General features: G+C 51.8%; 1 protein-coding gene across 1 annotated transcript in view; it reads left to right on the plus strand.

Moving 5' to 3' along the window:
• COQ8A (coenzyme Q8A) overlaps positions 1 to 15,326 on the plus strand; it is a 47,129-nt gene that overhangs the window by 21,073 nt on the left and 10,730 nt on the right. The window contains exons 2-4 of the mRNA XM_068986080.1: positions 1,100 to 1,285; positions 5,706 to 6,116; positions 6,360 to 6,426. Coding sequence (XP_068842181.1) covers positions 1,109 to 1,285; positions 5,706 to 6,116; positions 6,360 to 6,426 — 655 coding nt within the window. The 5' untranslated portion in view covers positions 1,100 to 1,108. The remainder of the gene's footprint in view (positions 1 to 1,099; positions 1,286 to 5,705; positions 6,117 to 6,359; positions 6,427 to 15,326) is intronic.

A 15,326-nucleotide genomic window follows, 5' to 3' on the forward strand; every position in this document is an offset into this window, starting at 1 on the left:
CACTTCTGTTAATTAATCTGATGAGAATCCTGAAGGTGTCTCTGGGACGGTCCCCTCCCTCTTGCTGGCCCAGCCCTGTGTCCAGGGTGTAGCTGCACTTCTGGGCCTCCTTGTGTTTGTTCCCAGGTTTGTTCCTGTGGGTCTCCTGCCCACTGTACCTTCACACCGATCCTCTTGTCTCTGGGACTCCTGGTGGATCCCAGCTTCTCCCTGCCCCCTGGCCAGAGTGCTCCTTCCCACCCTGGAGTCTCCAGCTCCTTTCTTTTTCCTGTTTCTTCTTCAGCGGCACCCCCTCATTTTAGCTTATCTTACCCTTCCCAGCAGCACAGCCCCAGGTAGGTCTTGAGCAATGCCTGGGAGATTGCCAGCACCGCCCCACCCTGTGAGGCATGCTGTGTGCACTGGCTTTCCACTTCTTCACTGCTGACATAAAGAAATGCGCTTTATGCTGAGACCCAGTAGAAAGGAGAGAACAGCCCGCACGCGCGTGGAGGGGACCCAGGTTTCAGGCCAGGTCCTGCCGGCCTTGTTCCTGCACAGTGTCCTATATCATGTTGCTGGTTTTAAATGCTGGTTAGGATTTTCCAAGAGCATTGCCTGAGTGTGGGGAGGGATTGTGGCTGTCCCTTGGTGGGCGTCTTCAGAGGCTTCAGGGCAGAGCAAGAGTGCCTGGGCACAGACAGACAGCCCCTGAGGATTGGGGTTGAGGGCCCCAGAGCCCTGCAGGGAGGAGTTCTCTCCCCAGCCTACAGTCTAAATCGGGGACTCCCAGATTCAAGTCCTAGTTCTGCCACTTGGTGGCTGAGCAGCTTTAGCTAAATCCCTTCACCGTGTGCCATGAGGTGAGGAAACATGGGCCCGGTGCGTGGCCCCAACTCCACAGACCCTCTCTCTGCTCAGCGCCCTGCAGCGTGGGGAGCCACTCAGTCTGCCCTGAGCCCTGGGCCCTCCCTGCCTCTTTCTCTCAGTCAACCCAGAAGGGGAGGTCACTGGAAAAACCAAACAGCCAGAGTTTAGGGTAGAGAGGGTCTGTGTGAGTGTGACCCTGTGTGGGGCGTGGAGCCCCCACCCTGACTTGGCCCACCCCACTCTCTTCCAGCCCTGAAGGATGGCTGCCATGTTGGGGGACGCCATCATGTTGGTCAAAGGCTTTGCCAAGCTGACCCAGGCGGCCGTGGAGACCTACCTGCAGCACCTGGGCCTCGGCGGGGAGCTCCTCGTGGCGGTCAGGGCCATGCAGTCCACCGCCGCAGAGCAGGTCGGCATGGTCTTTGGGCAGGTGCAGGTAAGGAGGCTGCTTGGCGGTGGGAGGGGCCCTGGACTTGGAGGTCTTGGTGAAACCAGGGGGTGAGCCAGGACACCTCCAGGATGGCTGTCTCCTTGTGGCCAGGGCCAGACAGCCCAGTGTTTAGCGCAGCCCACGTCCTTCTGGGTGTGAGGGGGAGGCTGCCACCGTGTGACTGGAGTTTTAGTTGTAGGAAGCTTCACAGATCTGGGAAGAACCCTAGGAACATGAAGCCCAGCACGCTCTCCAGTCTGACCAGTAACTCACCAGCATTTACCCTGTGCCTACTGGTGCCAGGCACGGGGCGCAGAGGGGAGAGACAGGCCCCGCCCTGCCAGGGGCTGCCTGTGGTTTGCTCTGTTCACTCTGCCTGGCCTGGGTTCAGTTCCTGGGCCTGTCCTCAAGGTACTGAAGAGAGGCCTTTTTAATTTGAGGAATTAAAAAATGCCACAAAGATGAAACTCACGGTCCCCTGTGTTCTTAGGAGAGGCAGCTGGAAGGATCCTAGTGTATCTGGAAGGCCAGATACACTTCCTTCTCTGAAGCAAACAAGTACTTTATAAGACAGAGCACCTTCTGCCTGTCCCCCTGGCTTCCGTTAGTGTTTCTTTGTTGGGTCAGCTTTGTAAAGCGACGCGAGGTCTCCCATGTGTGGGTGGGTGGGGCAGGCACATGTTGTTGGACGTTGTGCTTCAGCATCAGTGTCACAGGGTCGAGTGTCAGCAGGTCTTCCGGGGCTTCGAAACCCTTGCCCTCCCTGCCACCCACCCCACCCCTCCCGGCTGGGCTGGGGTCTCCGGGAGCTGACTCGGGAGTCCTGCTGCTTTCCAGGGCAGCAGCCTCGCCTCCCGCCTCGCTCTCGTCCCTCCTGTTGTCTCGTGCTGAGACCTCGACGCTTTACTGTCCAAGGGGAGGGCTGTAAGCAGAATGGAGCGCTGGAGCCGTGGTGGTCAACAGGGTTGCTGTGGCAGAGCGCCACCCACCGCGGCATCCCCCACGTGGTCCACACCCCGTTCCTGACAGTCTGAGGTTGTGGGGAGGGTCTGCGTGTGCTTGAATGGACGTGTGTGCACTCACATGTGCCTGGGCACGTGTGTGTTGGGAGCTGTGCTGTGAGGGGGCCCCGCTGCCGCCCCTCTTCCATCTCTGCCCTGTCCTTCTAGACAAGGACACACACGCTCCTCCAGGCTCTGGGCCTCCCCTCTGGCCAGTCTCAGGTTAGGATTGCCAGCCTCCCCTCTGGCCAGTCTCAGGTTAGGATTGCCAGCCTCCCCTCTGGCCAGTCTCAGGTTAGGATTGCCAGCCTCCCCTCTGGCCAGTCTCAGGTTAGGATTGCCAGCCTCCCCTCTGGCCAGTCTCAGGTTAGGATTGCCAGCCTCCCCTCTGGCCAGTCTCAGGTTAGGATTGCCAGCCTCCCCTCCTGCTCTCTGAGGTCCAGTGGTGATACCGTGTCTCTGTCTACACAGAAGCCTTCACCTTGCAGAGGTCTTCACTCCTGTGGTCTCTTACGAGCCTCACCGTTGTCCTGGGAAGGGTGCAGGCCCAGATGCTTACCCCCCTTTTCAGATGGGGAAACTGAGTCTCAGCAGTCTGATGTGGTCGTTGATTGACATGACCGGAATCCTGTGTCCTCTTCACACGCTGTCTCTGCCCGCGCTCCCTCTGCTGAGGCGGGGCTGTGCCCTGGCTGCCTCGCTTGGTGCCCTGGCTAGTGAGGAGCCATCGCCTTCCTGTTGGGCATTCGCCTGTGGAACACCTGAAGTGAAGCTGTCTGACTCACTTGGGCCTCCTAGGAGCGAGGAGCGTGTAAGGTGTGGGCAGGCCTCCCTGAGAGGCGAGGGAGCCCTGGCTCCCCGCCCGCCCCTGCCCGCCTCAGACAGGCCGGTTCCTGGCCCTGGGAGGAGACCAGGCCACGCGCCGGCACAGGCACTTGGCAGTAGGAGGGAGTGATGGCCCCCCCGCCTGGAAGGAGGCGCTGCGCGGTAGTCTCCAGCGTGCTCCGCTTTGCCTCTGCACACTAGGAGGGTGGAGGCAGATACCCCAGAAGCCGCTCTCCCTCTGCTTCCTCAGGGGGTTTGCTCACTGACTCATTCAGCAGGCACTCACTGAGCCTGGTCCCCTTGAGACGCTCAGGTCCCTTGACTTCCGCATAATCAGGGCATGGTAACGCAGGGCTGCTGGCCAGCAGGGGAGTTACAGGAGTTACGTGGCTCGTGGGACCCTGCCCCAGACTCCCTCTTTCCAGGGCCTCCCTGGCCACTTTGAGAGGTGCCTCTTGATTCCAAATACAGCTCATTTCTTCTCTGAGGAAGGTGCTGCCAGGTGGCCTTGGGGCAGCTGGTGGGGCCAGCCTTGGCTCCAGGTCCTTGCTCTGCCTGGTAGGCCATGACCAGGTTATTTCAGCTCTCTCAGCCTCAGTTTCTCACTTAGAAAGAGGACAATTCTGAAAGAGATGAGAATACCAGAGCACCTGATCTGCCTCTTGAGAAACCTATATGCAGGTCAGGAAGCAACAGTTAGAACTGGACATGCAACAACAAACTGGTTCCAAATAGGAAAAGGAGTACGTCAAGGCTGTATATTGTCACCCTGCTTATTTAACTTCTATGCAGAGTACATCATGAGAAACGCTGGACTGGAAGAAGCATAAGCTGAAATCAAGATTGCCGGGAGAAAGATCAATAACCTCAGATATGCAGATGACACCACCCTTATGGCAGAAAGTGAAGAGGAACTAAAAAGCCTCTTGATGAAAGTGAAAGAGGAGAGCGAAAAAGTTGGCTTAAAGCTCAACATTGAGAAAATGAAGATCATGGCATCTGGTCCCATCATTTCATGGGAAATAGATGGGGAAACAGTGGAAACAATGTCAGACTATTTTTGAGGGCTCCAAAATCACTGCAGATGGTGACTGCAGCCATGAAATTAAAAGATGCTTACTCCTTGGAAGAAAAGTTATGACCAACCTAGAAAGCATATTGAAAAGCAGAGACATTACTTTGCCAACAAAGGTCCGTCTAGTCAAGGCTATGGTTTTTCTGTGGTCACGTATGGATGTGAGAGTTGGACTGTGAAGAAAGCTGAGCGCCAAAGAATTGATGCTTTTGAACTGTGGTGTTGGAGAAGACTCTTGAGAGTCCCTTGGACTGCAAGGAGATCCAACCAGTTCATTCTGAAGATCAGCCCTGGGATTTCTTTGGAGGGAATGATGCTGAAGCTGAAACTCAAATACTTTGGCCACCTCATGCGAAGAGTTGACTCATTGGAAAAGACTCTGATGGTGGGAGGGATTGGGGGCAGGAGGAGAAGGGGACGACAGAGGATGAGATGGCTGGATGGCATCACGTACTCGATGGACGTGAGTCTGAGTGAACTCTGGGAGATGGTGATGGACAGGGAGGCCTGGCATGCTGCGATTCACGGGGTCGCAAAGAGTCGGACACGATTGAGTGACTGAACTGAACTTTCTTCCACTGGTGGGCATGTCTTATCTTCTAGATCCCACAGTATCTTACCAAGCTGGGAGTGAGAAGGCTTTGGGGTCTGCTGCTCTTTCTGCAGGATCTACAGGCAATGCTCTGTGTGATGAATCCATTTCAGAGAATCCTGGATTCAGGGAATCCAGGCCACTGACCTCCCTTTAGGAGTTGGTGCTGTTCTAATTATAGCCTTCTCAGCACTGTTCTCTTGGCCCTGTCTGTGCCTCACGTAACTCTGTGACTGGGGGGAGCCCTATTTTCAGAGAAGGAAGCGGCAGAGAGGGGTCAGGAACTTGCCAGGCCACTAGGGGTTCAGAAGTGGAAAGACCCTGGGCCTGAAGCTCAAGTCTCAGCAACTGTTAACAGGGAGACCTGATGTGTCACCCTCCTTGCCTGCGCTGTGTGCCCCCTGCTTCAGGAAGAGCCGGGCCTGGTTCTGGCTGTGACAAGCCCTTTGGCGAGAGCCCCTGGGGGGGGCGCCCAAGGCTGACTGGTGGAGATGCAGCAAGGCACTGGCCTTGGGAGGCAGGGTGGGCCTGCCTGTGTGCCGCCCTCCCCTCTGCTGGTCAATGGTCACGCTTTTACTTTGCAAAGCTTTCCCCCTCTTTTGCCCTGGCTTGCCCTTTCCAAAGCCCCTGGTAGCCTCTCAGTCCAGATTTACAGGTGAGGCGCGTACTCCAGGCTGGTGGTCACTCACATGGTCCGGTCTGGGCACCCCGCAGGGGCTACGTGCGACTGGCTCGCATGGCCCACAAGGTGGAAGCTTGTGTGGAACCTGGCCCTCCTGGATCCCAGGCTGCTGCTCACCTCTAGAACGGGCCATGGGGTGACACGGTAGAACCCTCTGGAGGGTGTGCTGTCCTGGGTGGAACAGGGTGCACACTGGGATTTGCTCCTGGCTGCCCTCTTGCTCCTCTCACGCCAGCTTTTGTTTCCTGCAGGGTCAGGAGAAGCCTGAAGACTATTACTCCGAGAGCCTCGATGACCCTGAAGGAGCATTCCACTTCTCAGGGATGAGGGCCGAGAGCACCTCTGAGGATGTCTCTGCAGCCTCCTCCCCGGAGCAGTCACCTCCGCCCTGGGCTCACGCCGCAGGCAGCGAGGGCCCTGCTCCTGCCTATGCTGCCAGCGGACCCTTTCGGGAAGGCGGAGTCCCAGGCCAGGCTGCCTCCCCTCTGGGAAGGGTGAACGGGAGGCTCTTCGCAAGTCCCAGAGACCCATTCTCTGCCTCAGGCCTTCAGCGGAGGGTCTACCACCAGGACCAGTCGTCCATGGGCGGCCTCACGGCTGAGGACATTGAGAAGGCCCGGCAGGCCAAGGCTCGCCCCGAGAGCAAGCCCCACAAGCAGACAGTGCGTGCAGGAGGCCCCTGGGGTGGGGCTGGAGTGGTTCCCACAGTCCTGCTGTGTCAGGCGCAGCCTCTGGGGACACTGTCCAGGTCTGTGGCCTGGAGTTTCAGGCACACGGAGGCCTCTTGTGGGTGGAGTGTGCTGCTCTTGGGGTGGAGAGGGGCTGTGGGGGCAGCATGGACCCCGAAGGTTGGTCCTGTCTCTGGTCACTGATGCCATGAAGGGCTCTTTCTCTTCTCCCTCTAGCTCAGTGAGCATGCTCGCGAGCGGAAGGTACCAGTTACACGGATTGGGCGGCTGGCTAACTTTGGAGGTAAGGTGCCAGTCCTGGCAAGAGGAGCTGAGGTTGCCATGGGGCCTGCATGAGGCGGGAAGGATGGGGACCCAGGGGTGTCCTGGGGAGGGTGGTAGCTCCTGTGTTCGCCATTCTTGGATGTTTTCCATGAATGTGAAAACATTCATGGGATCCAATGTGATTGTGAGTGATCCAGTCGCTACCTCAGCTCACCGCTGGGGATCAGTGGGGTGTGGCTGATGCTGTGCTGTGACTGCGGCTTTGCCTCTTGGGGGGCAGCGTCTGCAGCATCAGCTTCTCACTCAGGCCTCTGGAGGCCCTGCAGAGAGGAGGCGGGACAGTGGGGCTGCTTGGCTCCTGGACACAGTGGTTTTGCCCAGTCCTTTGGGGAGCCATTTGCTGATTCCCACGGGGCTGCGGGCTCCAGTAGAATGATATCAAGGTGTATTGACCCTGAGCTGCTGCTGTCCCTTTTAATACACTGTAGACTTGTGAGTTTGTCCTTTCCTTTGGGAGTTTGTGTGCAGTACACCTGTGCTCTCTTTGTCCATATTGGAGGATCACCTTATAATGAAGATTCACAGCAGTTGTATCTGCTTTTGTGATGTTGTGTTGTCTATCTGGTGCTTATTCGCTGACCCAAATATTTCTGTTGAAAGTGCCATCCTTTGCGATGGTTCTACTTGAAGATGGAATGACTTCTCTAAAGCTTGCTTGTCCTTAGTAGGTTCTCCATTCATACTTTAATGAAAGTATGGTATTAGTATGGCAGTCAGCTCTGGCAGCTTGATTGATATACCCTCGCTGGGCAAGTGCAAGGCTGTGTGTGGCAGAGGTCTCACTGGCTCCTGTCGATGCCAGTGCTGACTAGTCATGAAGGCCCACTCACCTGTCTGAGCTGTTACTGCCTGCCTTTTGCTTTCTTGGTCTGTACGTCTCCCCTCCTGTAGACTGTACATCAGGCTCGCTTTTCTCCCTGGCTGCTCTTCTCTTTTGAAAACCCATCTTCCTCCTTGTTCACAATTGGCTCTGTGTTCCTGGCCCTCTGGAAGCTGGCCTGATGGGCCAGTGGGCTTTAACACTGAACAATGGCTGGCTGTCCACCTGGCAGACCAGGTTAATTGGATAGAATTATCTCAACTCTGAGATTTTCTTCCATAACTATTATCTTAAAATTAGACATCTGCTGCTACTTATCTTTTCTAGAATCTGGCATCCAGTGTCATCTGAGTTTTAGTACAAAATTATTGCTTCATTTCACATTTATGGGCTAGCAGTTCCTCATAGAACATTGCACCCCCCCTGGGGTGCCACTACCAGAATGGGTTTGAGAGTCACTGCTCTGATGGTGTCCAGCGGTCCTTATGCCCAGAAGACACGGCACTTCCCTGCTTTGCTCAGTGGCTGTTAGTTGGGATGTTCATTATCATTCATATTGAGTGGAGGTTCTGTTCTCTCCTCCATGAGTCTGAGGGCAGGAACCGTTCTCTTCTTGCTCTGTAGTTTTTCTCTGCAACCTGTAATCCTCTTCCCCTCACTCCAGACCAGAGCTCATCACAGAACCCTGTTGCCGGAAGGCTTAGTTTGACTAACATAGTTTAGAATGGGCATAAGCCTCTCTCTCTCTCTCTCTCTCTCTCTCTCTCTCTCGTCTTTGCAGGGGTGGAGTAGTAGAGGATTTGTTTGGGAAAGCGGTCAGGATGAACGTCGTGATGGCTGATTAGAATTTGATGGAAATCGTGGTGAAGCCAGAAAAAGTCAAGCCCTTTTGGGTGGTGGGTTAAGGACAGCAGACTGAAGTGAAAGCAGTGGTAGAGGAAGGTGTGTAGGACAAAAAGACAACTTCCTTCAAATCAGGGTGCAGGGCTTCCCTCAGGGTGTGGGAGACATGGGCACCAGAGGGAGCTGGGGTTGGGTGAGCAGAGGCCCTGGTCTCTGTAGGGGCTTTGCACCCTCCGGAGCCTCTTGAGCCCTTGCTGACAGCTGCCTGGTGCCCACAGCCCTCCTTCAGAGTCTCTGCTGAGGATTTGCTCACAGCTGCGAGTTGCTCATGCTGTCCATGCAGTTGGCAGCTCATGTTTCAGGACTGGAGGTGGCAGGATGGGAGCAAAGAGGAGCCAGGTCTGGAAAGAATGTGCTGTTCTGGCCCCAGAGGTAAATTCTGGACCTTCTGTCCTATCCAGAGGTTTTCAAACTGTGGGTTATGACCCTTAAGTGAGTGTGAAATCAGTTTAGTGGGTCAGGACCAGTGTTTTTAAAAACACGTAAATATAATGGAATTGAAGAGAATCATAGATCCTGAGAATTTAGAACATTGCAAAAATATTTGTTTCAGATATGTTTATGCTATTGATCCATGTTCTTCATTGCATTGTATATGGCTTACTTGTGGGTCATTGTCTAAACAATTTGAAGTGACACCGGTTTACTTTCTTCTCCTAGAAAACACTTTGAACCTTTTTTCTCCTCACAAGGGTGAGATGTTTTGAGGTGCAGAGTAACAGACTTTAGGAAGTTTTGTGAGGGGTATGAAGGAAGGCAGTTGCTCTCAACCTCGGGGAGATAGGGTTGTGTTTGGGAATGTCAGCAGCAGGTAATCAGCTCTATGGAGGCAGAGGCAGGGGCTTTCCAGTCGGGATGGCACATGTTGATGCCGAGATGGGGCAGGAACTCTAGGTCCGGTTTGGCCGTGGATGTCGTGGCTGTGATGCTGTGGGCACGGTGATCTGTACTTTTGTCCTCTACTTTTAGAATTTTCTTTTTGCTTTTGGTTTTCAGCAGTGTGACTGTGACATACTTGGGTGTGATTTACTTTGTTTTTATCCTGCTTGGGATTGCAGAGTTCTTGAATCTGTGGCTTGATGTCTTTCATCAATTTTGGAAAATAACGGTCATTTCTTAACATATTGTTTCTGGCCTGTTCTCTTTCTCCTTTCTTTCTGAGACTCCTTACACATATGTTAGGTCTTTCCCTCTGTCCTATGTGTCACTTCTGCTCTTTTCTGTATTTTTCATTTGTGCCTCAATCTTACAGGTTCAGAGAGATGTCTTATCATCTCTCCTGCACGTACAAATAGAGAGAGAGCTGGATGATTATGGAAATGAGACTAACAGATAAAGTGAGCACTAAGGAAAACTTGTTTCTCTGGTGGCTCAGTGGTAAAGAATCTGCCTGTCAGTGTAAGAGGCATAAGAGATGTGGGTTCTTTCCCTGAGTTGGGAAGGTTCCCTCGAGAAGGAAATGACAACCTACTCCAGTATTCTTGCCTGGGAAATCCCATGGACAGAGGAGCCTGGTGGCGGGCGGGGGTTGCAAGAGTCAGACATGACTGAAGCAAATAAACAACAAGAGAAAACTTACCAAAAGGAGCTGAGCACTGTGTGCGTAGCACTTTGCTGATCACTAGGACCTTCACTGAGGAATTTACAGTCCACATCATTAAGGCAGAAGGGAGAAGAATACTGAGTAAGAGAACTAGAAAGAGAGGAACAGCAAGTGAAGAAGCAGGAAGCAGTAAGGGTGTTTAGGTTCTATGTGGAAAGGATTTTGAAACATGATGCACGAAAACAGAGGCCAGTCTGAGAAAACAGTGGGCCAGGGATGAAGAGTAGAGGGAACGGACTCTCGGAAATCCTCTTATTTTTAAAAGGTAAAAGGTGAAGGACTCTCACTCCCAGAAAAATACATTGCTTTAAAAAATAGTTCCCAAGACACCATTGAATTTCCTCAGTGATTTTGTAAGAACAGTGTTCTCACTTATGTTAGAAAATCGGTGAATGCAGACTGATCGCCCTGGCTGCTTAATTTCATAAAGATTCTGATAACCCTATGCGTCCTGTTAATATGTCAGCAACAAAGCTCTCTCTGAGCTCGTTTGCCCCCTTTTCCACAAAGCTTTTGTGTCGTTCCCGCATCTCGCTTGGTGCAGTAGTAAAACTGAAAACAGAAGATTTTGGGATAAGTGGGCATAGTTTGCTGATTTTTAAATTTTGCTAAGTAAGAACATTTAAAACAAAACAAAACCTATCATCAACTATGAACATCATTTAATTTACACTTTTTTTGAAATTAATTTTTATTTTTAAAATTATATAACATATCGTTATAGACAATATATTTTCTTTCTTTCTTTCTTTTTTTTTAACTTTACAATATTGTATTGGTTTTGCCGTACATCTACATGAATCCGCCATGGGTGTACACGTGTTCCCCATCCTGAACCCCCCCTCCCACCTCCTTCCCCGTACCATCCCTCTGGGTCATCCCAGTGCACCAGCCCCAAGCATCCTGTATCCTGCATTGAACCCAGACTGGCGATTCGTTTCATATATGATATATACATGTTTCAATGCCATTCTCCCAAATCATCCCACCCTCTCCCTCTCCCACAGAGTCCAAAAGACTGTTCTATACATCTGTGTCTCTTTTGCTGTCTCGCATACAGGGTTATCGTTACCATCTTTCTAAATTCCATATATATGCGTTAGTATACTGTATAGGTGTTTTTCTTTCTGGCTTACTTCACTCTGTATAATCGGCTCCAGTTTCATCCACCTCATTAGAACTGATTCAAATGTCAATTTATACTTTTAAAGGCCATTTAACAACATAAAAGTACAAAGGACATGCTCCCAAGATAAAGGATGGTAAATTGAGTAACTGAGTTTTGTTGACGGCCTCATTCTGTCTTCTTTGTTTTCAGATGTAGACCCTGCTGTGTCTTGCCAGGGGCCTTGCCGAGCTGGTTCAGCAGTGGGGATGCCAGTGGACCCCTAGGCTGCGGTGGGTGGTGCAGCTCTGTAGGGGTGGGAGTGTTCACACCTCCTGCAGTAGGACTGTGTGTTCTGAGCTCCTGGCATGAAGCCCTGTGTTGACTTGTCTGAAGTCAGGCTTCCCCCATTAGCATTTATTGATAGGACACTTGATTTTAATTGAGGATGCAGAGATCTGAGGTCCTGGTGTCGACAGGGGCTGCCCTGGTGTCCCTTGTTGGGTGGCACTCAGTGATGCCAGCTTTGCTGCCTGACTTCCCGAGGATGCACGCTGCGCATGTGCTGTCCCTCTAAGCAGCTGGCTCTCCTCTGTGCCTCTGAGGTCGCAAGACTGATGCACCGTAAGTCCAAGAGAAGTTAGCAACCTTGGCAAGGGTGAGGGAACATGGTTTCCTGCATTTCCCAGGAGCATATACTTCAAAGGCACTTTGAATCTGGGTCTGTCACCCTTGAACTCGTCCCTTCTCCCTGATCCAGCAGAGGGGCCGTCAGTTCTTCCCCCCACACCCTGGCCCAGTTCTGAGAACCAAGGAGAACACTCACTCTGCAGGGAACTTCCTCCACCGCTCCTTCCTGTTTGCCTCCCCGCAGCGCTGTGGGCGGCAGCCCCTCCCAGGCCTGGAGCTGGCATGGTGTGGAGGGTGCAGGAGATGAGAGAGGAGGTGGCAGCACCAAGGGTTCCGGAGCACCTTGAAGCAAAGGAAATTTCCTTGTCCACTGCCTTTTCTGTGGACGTTCTTGTTCTAAGAGATCAGAAGGACCGTGGGATGCGTTGATAAAAGTGAGGCCCCAGAGCAGTGCCTGGCACGTGGGTGGTGCAGTGTGAGTGAAGCTGTTTTTCCCTTAGGTTTGCCCCTCACCGCTGCAGGAAATCTCTGGCCAGCCTTGCTCGGTAAACATGCCTGGGGGTTCTGGCAGGTAAATGCGGAACATTTCCTCACTTCTTTCTGCTCTCAGGCACCTCTCACCAAGCCTCCTCACAAACACCGGTGTTTACTAGAAGGTGTTTTATTTTTACTTTTTCCTTGACGTCTGTGCCTGTGTGGGCGGAAGCCCAGTGGTTGCTCAGAGGGGACATATTTATCTCTTGAGGACCTGCAGAGGGCCTCTGGGGCCTGGGCTTCCTGGTCACGAGGAACAGGCCCAATTCCCTGGGAAGCAGCCACTGCTCCCAACTCCTCTAGGGAGAACCCTGCTCCTTACTCCTTCTGTTTCTAGCTTGAAAAACCTCCTCTGGTGAGAGAAATGTAGGAACCTTCTTGAAAGGGGTTGGCGCCTTCTCACAGCCTAGGGTGGTGGCCAGGCTGCTGACAGTGGCCGTGGGGCTGCTGACCTGGATCTGTGGCTGGTCTCCTCTGGGACCTCTGAGCAGCCTATGTGATCCAGGCCAGGGCTGCCTGTGGGTCAGGGGATGGATGGCGTTGTCCTGAGGGCTGGGGGGCTGGGTGTGGGTGGGGATAAAGGTGACACACAGAGAATGAGCGAGCCTGGGCTCAGGGTATCCTTACCAACTCGGGCAATCTGAGACAGAGGTGCCACCTGGCTCTGTGGGAAGAAGGAACCTGGCTGCACCCTGCCTTCTCTCTCCACGAGGCTCTGAGAGTCCTTCAAATCAGCCGTGTTGGGGACTGGCAGGAGGGCCAGTCTATTCCTGGTTCAGTAGAGCAGGAGCTCTGAGGTCAAGGTCAGGGCTGGCTGGCTGGCGGGGCTGCTCACCTCCCGGGCCTCAGTGGGGAGCCTGTCTGTTGGCAGTTCTGCAGGCCTGGCACCAGGCTGGTCCTGAGGGAGTTCGCGGGGCCAGAGGAGGAGCCTGCAGCCTCCTTTGCAGAATGTTCCCTCCGTGATTCAGTGTTCAGTGACATGTCCTTGGCTTGGAGAGCTTTGGCTCTGTCCTACAGCCTAGAAGTGGCCAGAAAAGAGTCTGAGGGGCCCAGCAGGAGGCGCGGGGGGCTCTGCAGAGGGAGGGGCGTGGCGTCTGCTTGCAGTGGCCAGGCTGGGTAGCCTTTGGTGCGTCTGCCTCTCTCGTAGGCTTCTCTTTGGATTTGATCTACCCAGAGAAAAATCTTGGGGCAGAGAGACACTGGTGAAGGTCATTGGGATTTGAAGGTTAACGTTCCCATTATCATTATTTTGCTAAGTCAGATAGTGTGATGAGTGGGGTGGGGATGGGCAGGCAGCAGGGAGTTAACATTTGACCAGAGACGCGGCTCCGGCTCTGTGCTCAGTGTCCTCTGGGGCTGGGTTGGGGTGTCAGAGGGAAACAGGCCACAGCATCTCCATTCAGCACACCAGGGTGTCCTTGGGGGCATCTCCAGATGACTGTGGCCTCTTCCTGTGGCTGCCAGAACTTGGCTTATGCTTGGCATGTGCTGCTAGGCGCTTGAAATGTGGCTGGTCCAAGTTGAGATGTGCTCTGAGAGTAGAACACACCTTGGGTTTGAGGGCTTAGTGTAAGAAAAGAGTAATATATCTTTTTAACAACGTTTATATTGAGTACTTGTAAGGGATAATATGTTGAGTTGCTGTTGTTAATTTGCTCAGTCATGTCTGACCATTTGCGACCTCATGGAGTAGATAGCACACCAGGCTTCCCTGTCCTTCACCGTCTCCTGGAGCTTGCTAAAACTCATGTCCATTGAGTTGATGATGCCATTCAACCATCTCATCCTATGTTGACCCTTTCTCCTGCCTTCAGTCTTTCCAGTATCAGGGTCTTTGCATCAGGCCAAAGTATTAGAGCTTCAGTTTCAACATCAGTCCTTCCAGTGAATATTCAAGATTAATTTCCTTTAGGATTGATTGGTTTGATCTCCTTGCTGTCCAAGGGACTCTCAAGAGTCTTCTCCAACACAACAGTTCAAAAGAATCAATTCTTCGGCACTCAGTCTTCTTTGTGGTCCAACTTTCACATCCATTCATTACTGCTGGAAAAACCATAGCTTTGACTAGATGGACCTTTCTTGGCAAAGTAATGTCTTTGCTTTTTAATATGCTGTCTAGGTTTGTCATAGTTTTTCTTCCAAAGAGCAAGTGTCTTTTAATTTCATGGCTGTAGTTACCATCTGCAGTGATTTTGGAGCCCAAGAAAGTAAATTCTGTCATTGTTTCCATTGTCTCCCCATCTATTTGCCATGAAGTAAGTGATGGGACTGAATGCCGTGATCTTAGTTTTTTGAATGTTGAGTTTTAAGCCAGCTTTTTCACTTTCCCCTTTCACTTTGATCAAGAGGTTTTTTAGTTCTTCTTCACTTTCTGCCATAAGGGTGGTGTCACCTGCATATCTGAGGTTATTGATATTTCTCCTGGCAATCTTGATTCCAGATTGTGCTTCATCTAGCCCAGCATTTCTCATGATGTACTCTGCATATAAGTTAAATAAGCAGGGTGACAATATACAGCCTTGACATACTCCTTTCCCAATTTGGAACCAGTAAATTTTTTCATATCCAGTTCTAACTGTTGCTTCTTGAGTTGCATACAGGTTTCACAGGAGACAGGTAAGGTGGTCGGGTAATCCCATCTCTAAGAATTTTCCACAGTTTGTTGTGAATCACAGTCAAAGGCTTTAGCTCAGTCAATGAAGCAGAAGTAATTGTTTTTTTCTGGAGTTCTCTTGCTTTTTCTGTGATCTGGTGGATGTTGGTAATTTGATCTCTGATTCCTCTGCCTTTTCTAAATCCAGCTTGAACATCTGGAAATTCTTGGTTCATGTACTGTTGAAGCCTAGCTTGGAGAATTTTGAGCATTACTTTGCTAGCATGTGAAATGAGTGCAATTGTGTGGTAGTTTGAACATTCTTTGGCATTGCCTTTCTTTGGGATTGGAGTGAAAACTGACCTTTTCCCATTCTGTGGCCACTACTGAGTTTTCCAAATTTGCTGGCATTCTGAGTGTAGCACTTTCACAGCATCATCTTTTAGGATTTGAAATAACTCAGCTGGAATTCCATCACCTACACTAGCTTTGTTCATAGTAATGCTTCCTAAGGCCCACTTGACTTCACATTCCAAGATGTCTGGCTCGAGGTGAGTGATCACAGCATCATGATTATCTGTGTCATTAAGATCTTTTTTGTATAGTTCTGTGTATTCTTGCCACCTGTTAATATCTTCTGCTTCTTTTAGGTCCATACCATTTCTGCCCTT

This window comes from Capricornis sumatraensis, chromosome 14 (genome assembly GCF_032405125.1).
Source record: "Capricornis sumatraensis isolate serow.1 chromosome 14, serow.2, whole genome shotgun sequence".
NCBI lineage: Eukaryota > Metazoa > Chordata > Mammalia > Artiodactyla > Bovidae > Capricornis > Capricornis sumatraensis.